Source organism: Oryzias melastigma, linkage group LG9 (assembly GCF_002922805.2).
Source record: "Oryzias melastigma strain HK-1 linkage group LG9, ASM292280v2, whole genome shotgun sequence".
NCBI classification, from domain to species: domain Eukaryota; kingdom Metazoa; phylum Chordata; class Actinopteri; order Beloniformes; family Adrianichthyidae; genus Oryzias; species Oryzias melastigma.
In genome coordinates this window covers 3,403,306-3,412,994 of record NC_050520.1, presented here as the reverse complement: position 1 = coordinate 3,412,994, position 9,689 = coordinate 3,403,306, and the positions used below count along the sequence as shown (strand labels likewise).

Here is a 9,689-nt window from a genome sequence, read left to right as displayed (position 1 = left end):
AAGGAGAGGAATGAAGGTTAGCCGCAGTAAGACAGAGTACATGTGTGTGAATGAGAGGAACCAGAGTGGAAGAGTGAGGTTACAGGTACAAGAGATAAAGAAGGAGGAGTAATTTAAGTATTTAGGGTCAACAGTAGGGGCTGCACGGTGGCGCAGTGGTTAGCGCTCTTGCCTCACAGCGAGAAGGCCCTGGTTCGAATCCCGGCTGGGACCTTTCTGTGTGGAGTTTGCATGTTCTCCCCGTGCATGCGTGGGTTTTCACCGGGGACTCCGGCTTCCTCCCACCGTCCAAAAACATGCTTCATAGGTTAATTGGTGACTCTAAATTGCCCCTAGGTGTGAATGTGAGAGTGACTGGGTGTGTGATTGAGGCCCTGTGACAGACTGGCGACCTGTCCAGGGTGTACCCCGCCTTCGCCCGTCAGTCGCCGGGTTAGGCTCCGGCACCCCCGCAACCCCGAAAGGGACAAAGCGGTTAAGAAAATGGATGGATGGATGGGTCAACAGTACAGAGTAATGGAGAGTGTGGAAAAGAAGTGAAGAGGAGAGTGCAAGCAGGTTGGAATGGGTGGAGAAAAGTGTCAGGTGTGATGTGTGACAGAAGAGTTTCAGCACAAATGAAAGGAAAGGTGTACAAGACTGTGGTGAGACCAGCCATGTTGTTTGGACTAGAAACAGTGGGACTGAAGAAAAGACAGGAAGCAGAGCTGGAGGTAGCAGAGATGAAGATGCTGAGGTTCTCTTTGGGAGTGACCAGGATGGATAGGATCAGGAATGAATACATCAGAGGGACAGCACATGTTAGAGGTTTTGGAGATAAAGTCAGAGAGGCCAGACTGAGATGGTTTGGACATGTTCAGAGGAGAGACAGTGAATATACTGGTAGAAGGATGCTGAGTCTAGAGCTGCCAGGAAAGAGGTCTAGAGGAAGACCAAAGAGGAGGTTTATGGATGCAGTGAATGAAGACATGAAGGTGGCTGGTGTTAGAGTGGAGGATGCTGAAGACAGGCTTAGATGGAGGAAACTGATTCGCTGTGGCGACTCCTGAAAGGAAAAGCCGAAAGGAAAAGAAGAAGAAGATCCTCTACAGTCGGGATAGGTTTCATCGCAATTACGTTAGCATCCATGCTAGCGCTGGTAGCACCAGGCCGCACCCAGGGTTGTAGTTGAAGTCCCGTGAGAATCACGTTATTCATCCGGGCCTGTTAATCCATGTCAGGCCTCCTTCTCTCCAGGAGATCTTGGCGATTATCTCGTTGTTCGTTGCATGCCTTTTCTTGGCGGAAATCTTCCACGAGTTGTAGCAGCGGGGATAGCTTTTCCTCAAGTTCCAAAAGCGCTGCTAACTTTGCATCATTCAGAAGAACATGGGTTAGCTTAGCTTGTTTTTCGGCTAACGCTGTTTTGAGCTCTGCCAAATCAGCTTCAAAAATTTTCTCTGGTGCCATGTTAATGTTGAATTTTAATATACCTCTCCCCCTTATTATGATCTGTGCCATTATGGCTTTGATATCATTTTTAACATCTGTCAGAGGAAAATAGATAAACTATAGCTGCTGGGTTAATATAATGTCCTCTGTCCCAGAGAAATAAATATAATTTAAATTAAAATTAACTAAGGCACACGGAAGGCTGATACACTTAATGGAAAATGTCAACAATGCATATAAAAAATAATAAAGCGTTACATTATCAGCATCGGGTGAGTAAACTGAAGGCACCAAATCAACCCAGTTTACATAGGATTGCTCAATCTGCAGAAAGGCTACGCTCTGTGTTCACGCTTCACCTCGCAGCATTTGCTGTAACTAAACAAGAAATACACAAAACACAGATTTTAGAAAAACGTTCACCCAAATCTCGCCAAATATATGTCAACCCGTCCAAAGCCATTTTTACCAGCAAATCAGAACCAAAACTGCTCAATGCAACACTGCTGGCTGATCTGGGATCTGTAACCTCTATACGGACGTGTCAATAAGCTTGTTTGGAATGACTAAGGTGGACGCAACACTGCGCAGATTGCCTGCAGCGCGGTGTATGGTGGTTAGTTTCTTGCACCAAGGTCACATGTGCGCTGTCATGAAGTATCGCGAGAAAGGGGCGAGTTCAAGGCGCCTACCTAAGCCAGTGCAGCTGCAAGCTGCCTTAAGGACTACAAAACAATGCATTGGGGACAACGGTGTCCTGACAGTTTTTGTAGTTCGTCATGATGTTGATCATTAATGACTGGCGCTAAGTGAAGAAAATCAGTGTATTTTGTAACACTTTCTGTAGTAAAAATATAAAGTAGTCAAAATCATCTGTGGTTATGTTTGTTGCAGTTGCCTTAGTTAATTTTGATTTTAATTATATTTACTTCTCTGGGACAGTGGACATTATATTAAACCAGCAGTTATATTTTAACTGTTTTCCACTGACAGATTGAGGGAGAACAGAGTTCATTTACTTGTTTTTGAAAAACAAGTAAATGAAAAGCAAATATTTGTATATAAGATATATAAAAATCAAAACATAATGAAAGATTGATTATATATATATATATATATATATATATATATATATATATATATATATATATGGATGTTTTTTAAGCTTTTATGAAAATAAAATCATGCACTTCTGAGAGTGTTTACAGTAATGAATAAATATGTTTACTTGTTTTCAAAAATAAGAAAAAAGAGAAAGAGGACCCCACCGCTTGACTACACAAACTGACATACGGCTACAAATGTTTTCTTCTACTTCTGTTTCATTCAATGGATGATATAGCGCCACCTACTGATTAAGCCAAGCACACAACAGACAAACCTTCATCACCACAAGTCCTGGAAGATTGCACCGGTGACTGTACCTGCCTATTCATCGTTTGAAGCTGCAGTCTTCCAATTGACTGGCTCTACGCCAACTATAATCACAACTCTGTACAGATCACCTAAGCCGAATAAGGACTTTATAACAGACTTTTCAGGTTTTTTAACAGAACTCTCTCTACTTTCTCCTAACATTCCACTCCTTGGAGATTTTAATATTCATGTGGACGTCAATACTGATAATTTCTCCAAAGATTTATTATCCTGTCTGGACTGTTTTGGTTTTCACCAACACATCAGTTTTCCTACACATACCAAGGGGCATACCTTGGACTTGGTTTGCTCTCTAGGGGTCCCTGCAGTTGACTGTAAAGCAGAGCCCATTCTCTTCTCAGGCCATATGCTTTTAACATTTACTACTGATATATTGCCCTGCAAATCAAATCTTCAACGCACCATAGCTTTTCGGAACATAAAAGACATCAGCCTATCATCTCACATCAATATGCTTCCCAGTCCAAATTGTTCTTCAGATCCTGATGTTCTGCTCTCACATTACAATGACAATCTCCGCAATGTGTTAAATGTTCTTGCTCCACTGAAAACAAAGTCAGTTTCCTTCTCAGTCACTGCTCCTTGATTCACTCCCTCCTTCAGATTACTAAAAGCAAAAAGTCGTCAACTTGAAAGACTTTACAAAAAAACTGGTCTCACTGTTCACAAAGAAATGTACTCAAAACAACTGTAAAGAATCCATCTCCTAAGCCAAAGCCAATTACTACTCTGGTCTGATTAGCTCAAATGAAGGAAACTCCAAGGTCCTGTTTTCTCTTCTTTCACATGTAGCAAACTCCCCAGATTCTCTCCCCCCTCATCTCTACACCACTGCATTCTGCAATAGCTTAGCATCATTTTTTGCCTCCAAAATTGAACTCATTCACCAGCAGCTTATTCCTACTATTGGACTAAAATCAACCACCCCAATTGTATTCACCCCTAACTCACTATTCTCATTTTTGACCTACCCTCAGTTAATGAAATCTCAGAGCTGATCCATAAATCTAAAATATCATCCTGTCAACTTGACCCCATACCCACATGCTTGGTTATGTCTGTTCTCCTCTGTATATCTCCTCTCATCACCAACATTATTTGTTCCTCTCTCACCTCTGGTATTGTCCCCACTGGTCTCAAAATAGCAGCTGTAACTCCAATTCTAAAAAAACCTGGCTTAGATCCAACAGACTTAAATAATTTTCGTCCCATATAAAATCTCCCATTCATTTCCAAAATCCTCGAAAAACTGTGGCTGCTCAACTCCATTCTCACCGTTCCTCCAATGACGTATACGAACAATTTCAGTCTGGTTTTCACTCCCTTCCCAGTACTGAAACAGCCCTGTTAAAAATCACAATGATCTCCTCGTTGCTGCTGATGCTGGTCTATCTATTCTTCTTCTGCTTGATCTCAGTTCTGCCTTTGATACCATCTCGCACCCCATTCTCCTGGATCGACTCGCTGCCATTGGCCTTGTCAATACTCCTCATAACTGGTTCAGTTCATACCTTTCTGATCGTGCTCAGTTCATTCAATTAAAATCCTTTTCTTACTCCACCTTTCCTCTTTCAACAGGTGTGCCCCAGGGCTCTGTCCTTGGACCACTATTGTTTATTATTTATCTTCTCCTTGGTTATATTTTTCGCAAACATAAATCCACTTTCACTGTTACGCGGATGACACCCAGCTCTATATCTCTTCCAAAACTAACTCTACACTTCCACTTTCCGTCCTCACCAACTGTCTTCTTGAGGTTAAATCTTGGTTCACTTCATATTTTCTTAAGCTAAACAGCAATAAAACGGAGCTTCTTTTAATAGGCACAAAATCCAACTTAAGCAAAATCCATAACTTTTCCATTCCATTTGACAACACCTCAATGTCCCCCTCCCCCCAGGTTAGGAGTCTGGGTGTCATCCTCGACAGCTCCCTTTCCTTTACCTCCCATGTTAATGACATCACCAGGTCTGCTTATTTTCATCTACGAAACATCCGTCGTCTCCGTCCATCCCTCAGTCCTCACTCTACAGCAGTCCTCATCCACAGCCTCGTCACCTCCCGTTTAGATTATTGTTATTCTCTTCTTTTTGGTTTACCTCAAAAACTCTCCATGAACTACAACTGGTCCAAAACTCTGCAGCTCGCCTTATTTCTCAGACTCCCTCCTCCCATCACATCTCACCAGTTCTTCAGCAGCTCCACTGGCTGCCGGTGACACACCGGATCATCTACAAAATCCTCCTCCTGACCTTCAAAGCTCTTCACAACCTCACCCCACCTTACCTTTTGGACCTCCTTCAAGTAGCCACCCCTGCCCGTTCCCTTAGATCTTCCTCGTCCCTCCACCTGGTCGTGCCCCGTGCCCGCCTAGTCACCATGGGTAGCAGGGCTTTTAGCTGTTCTGCCCCCCAGCTCTGGAACTCTCTCCCTTCTAACCTACGTAACATAGACTCACTTCCTGATTTTATTTCTAATCTTAAAACTCATTTATTCCAACTATCGTATCCATCCTGATTTGCAATTCATTGTTTTAATGCTGTATTTATCTGCTTTGTTGCTCTTTTAACTGTTCTTTTATTGTTTTTCCATTATTATTTTTATACTCTTTTACTATTATATAAAGCTGTATATTTTTGACTGCAAGGCGACCTTGAGTCCCTTAAAAGGTCCGCAACAAATAAAATGTATTATTATTATTATTATTATTATTATATTTTTTTGATGAAAAACTTAATTTAATTTGTGAAATTCTCTCTTGACCCTACAGCTGTCAAGACTCGTTAAAATTTTGAGTCTGTTGATCTTGTGGATCAATATCCATTTTTTTTTTTTTTCCTGACCGCTGTGTCCCTTTCGGGGTCGCGGGGGTGCCGGAGCCTAACCCGGCTACTGATGGGCGAAGGCGGGGTTCACCCTGGACAGGTCTCCAGTCTGTCGCAGGGCCTCAATCACACACATTCACTCTCACATTCACACCTAGGGGCAATTTAGAGTCACCAATTAACCTATGAAACATGTTTTTGGACGGTGGGAGGAAGCCGGAGTCCCCGGTGAAAACCCACGCATGCACGGGGAGAACATGCAAACTCCACACAGAAAGGTCCCAGCCGGGATTTGAACCAGGGCCTTCTCGCTGTGAGGCAAGAGCGCTAACCACTGCGCCACCGTGCAGCCCTCTGGATCAATAACTTATTTATCATTGTATTTTGTTCTTGTCATTCATTTTATATTATTATTGACATAAATAATAATAATAATAAATAGTATTATTATTGTTTTATTATATAAAAAGAAAAGTTGAGAATCTGCGTTTCGGGATCACTTATTTTCCGTGTTCTGGACTGGAACTAGTCGGACTGTGTGATCCTGTAACAGGAAAAAAAAAGTCAGGTACAGCTGACAGCGGTAGCAGACCCAGAGGTTGGGGGCACTGGATCAGCCAGCTCGTCTCATTTTTGACCCAGCACCGCTGCGGGTCGGGTCCCGTTTCTGCTGCGCATCTGGTTCCAAGACCCTTGCGCATCCAGTGCCGTAATCTAATTGGACCAGCCAACTCATCACATTTTGACTATAAGGGTACCCCCAAAGCTTAAAGTTTTGACGCGGAGGGTCCTTTAACCATTCGTCAATACGTGACGAGTCGGGAAGGAGGATGTGTTGTAGATGCACATAGTACAAAAGTGGTGTGTTCAAGGATGCTTAAACATATGAGTTTCACTATTAAGACATCGTCTGACCTTCATTGCAAAACCAGGTTTCAGTGTCTCAGCTTAGGGGGCACCCGGGGTGGAACATCTGAACAGCTGACATGCTCCTTCCCTGATATACACTGCATCAACAAAGTAGTCCAAATACTGATAGATTACAACATTTAAATGTAATTGTACTATTAATTCACAGGCAGGGATGAAAGCTTAAGGAAACTCAAATTTGTAACCAAGGTATGTTTATTATAAGTGAAGATTCTCGTCATTTTGATCAGCTGATTATGTCAATCTATAGCAACAAATGCCATGGTGAGGGGAGATGAATCAAAGACTGTTGGCCTTTTTTTTAACGCTAAAGAAAGGTCATTGCAAGTTCACCCCAAATCCAAGTGAGAAGTTTCCTGGTGTAGCTTTTTTTTGCAAACAAATGATGCATGAATGGGTGTCTGAACAAACCAATAAATTTTTCATAGATGTGTATGGACATTTTTTGGTAGACAAATATGAGCATAAGAAAATTTTGGACTTGTTTTAGAGTAAATTGCTTTGTTTGTCCAGATGTCCTTAGCTGGTAACAAGCTCCTCTGTTGTTTCAGGTCTCTGAGAACATCCCGTACCTGAAAGGTAGTAGGGCAGACTCACAACCAGAAGAATTGCTGAGGATGAGGAGTTTACCAGCAAACATGTCTTTGTCATGGAACAAACCACGCTGTGGCGTGCCAGACTACCCCACCCAGAGAAAAGTCCATCATCTGGGTCTGCACCGACAAAGACGCTTTGTGCTGCACGGAGGACAATTGGACAAGAGGGACCTCACCTACAAGTACTAATTTTTTTAACCTCTCCTCACCCCAGCATATGAGATTAAGTGCAGAACACGGGTTCAGTTCACAGCAATACTGCCTCTAGTTTTAATGTTGGCCCTGTGACTGTGCAGCCTCAAATGTGGAGTTTAATTTAAAGATTTTTTTTATTATTACTTTAGAGAGAAACTTAAGTCTTTGAGTCTTTGTTAGATTTGTGTGGAGATGAATGCAGCAAAGCATTTCAATTTTTTTTGAGATGTTGAGATGAGAGACAGTTAGTGATGGACAATGTAACAACAATATTCATCATGACAGAACTTTTTCTCGATAGGAAATGAGAAACCTTAATTTTAAAGAATTTGAAAAACACTCGCCAGTTGTGAGCGTCTTCTCCTCTTTGGAGAGTAAAAGTTAGAGGGTTACTCACCACATGCTTAGTAAATGTTTGCATCTGATGCAGGGGTCAGTAACGTTTATGACATGACGTGCCAACTCAAAAACTATAAGGCGAACTCTGTTGTCGTTAGTTTTTGGCTTATCTTGTCAGGGATCACCACAGTGAAACAGCTTTCAGTGATTCACACAGCTGGTTAGGCTGAAAGTTTTATGCCAGATGCCCTTCTTGACACAACCCTGTGTTTTTAAGGCACAGAGAGACCAAATTATGCAGCAGCTTGAAGGGTCTTTCCTAAGGACCCTCACTGGAATTTAGCCGATTGCCCCAGGAACCGAACGCAGGTCCTACACCCAACCGCCAGAGCTCTCCAGCGACCTCTAACTGTAATGCAAACTTTAAAGCAAAAAATAAAAAATTCAACATATCTGAAAATTTTTTTATTCCCAAACAGCAGGTAAATTACCTTTTTGTTTAACATATCAGCTCAAAATTGGGCTTTAACAATAATATTTCACAAAGATCATTGTGAGAAGAGATTGACACTCTTTACAAATCCGAAAAATGAAAACTGACGAGAGAACTAGTGCTTGTTGTTGTCACACCCTGGAGTGCCACTGTCTTTTCCTCGTGCCCTAGGTTGCCAACCCCTGATCTAATGAGTTATGTTTATCAGCCCTTCATTTGGTGAATTTATTTAGTCCTCTCCTTTTTCACCATCTGACTGCATGCGAGGTTAGACACGCTCCACCCTCACGGTCACTTTACCTGTGCAGCATCTAGCTTGGCTGATAAAAAAAGTGAAATACATGGCGATTTTAAACTGATTTCTGTCAGAACTAAAGTATGAAGCTGCTTTCCTTTAAGCAGAGACATACAGATTAATAAAATGTATTGATTTGGAGACAGCGCTGTTATTTGATGCGAATGCTATCATGCTAACACTAATTCTAATTAGCTCCTCAATGTGTCTCCTTGATGTAAACATGGACCGCTTTAACATACAGTATTTTCACGGACCTGTCTTGAATTGGTGGATATATACAAAATTAATTAATAGGAAATTAATACAACTGTATTTTACCCATAAAAACAGAACTGAATGTGTTTTAGCAGCATCTGTAGCATTACAGAGCCGGTGTTGCACCAAAAACTGTGACCTGTCAGATGTTGTGCTGAGTTCTTCAGATTTAATGTCAATGATTATATAATAATAATCCAAAGCATTATACTGTTTTCAGGCTGTTTTTATTATGATTTAATATAAAATATGATCACCTGGAGGCAGAATAAGGACATTTCTAGTAAATCTGTCCTGATGACTAATTATTACCTATACTGGAAAATGGCGGACAAAATGGCACCCAGAGGTACAGCAGCTGTTCGTCGAGAGGAAAATTCTCAACAAAAAACAAATAATACCAATAATCTGGACTCACAAGTTCTGGATAAAGAGGCTGCCCTAACTACTGAACTTAAAGAAGACATCCATCGTTTAAGAGCTGAGCTTGAAATGAAAGCTGCTCTTCTCTCCAAGTGTACGGATGTCTCTTTCGCACAATCAAAAAGGCTTACCTCACTCAACGCTGCGCTCCAGGACACAGCTTCGTGGGATCCTTTCACCAGTCCATAGCCTCCTTCATTTTCCTGATTTTGCACATTGGTTTTAATAACACTTCCTATAGAGAGTCTGAAACAAATATAAAGGCTTTTATTGAACTCTTTAATTTTTTAAAGGCATATCCATTGATTGGATATGCCTGGCTCTAGTCTGCTTCCAGCCAGCACGGATTTGTGTTCACTACTGTTGGTGGAAGAAGGAAAGGAGGAAGGCAGGTTCGTAGGGAGAGAGAGAAGAGGAAAGTCACTAGTGTTGGACTGAGAGTTGGGACTTTGAATGTTGGAACTATG

General features: G+C 41.7%; 1 protein-coding gene across 2 annotated transcripts in view; it reads left to right on the top strand.

Moving 5' to 3' along the window:
• Nucleotides 1–9,689, top strand: part of LOC112148611 (stromelysin-3) — a 131,725-nt gene that overhangs the window by 32,621 nt on the left and 89,415 nt on the right. For both annotated transcript variants that reach the window (XM_024275854.2, XM_036213427.1), the window contains exon 2: nucleotides 7,175–7,401. In XM_024275854.2, the coding sequence (XP_024131622.1) occupies nucleotides 7,175–7,401 (227 nt within the window). The remainder of the gene's footprint in view (nucleotides 1–7,174; nucleotides 7,402–9,689) is intronic.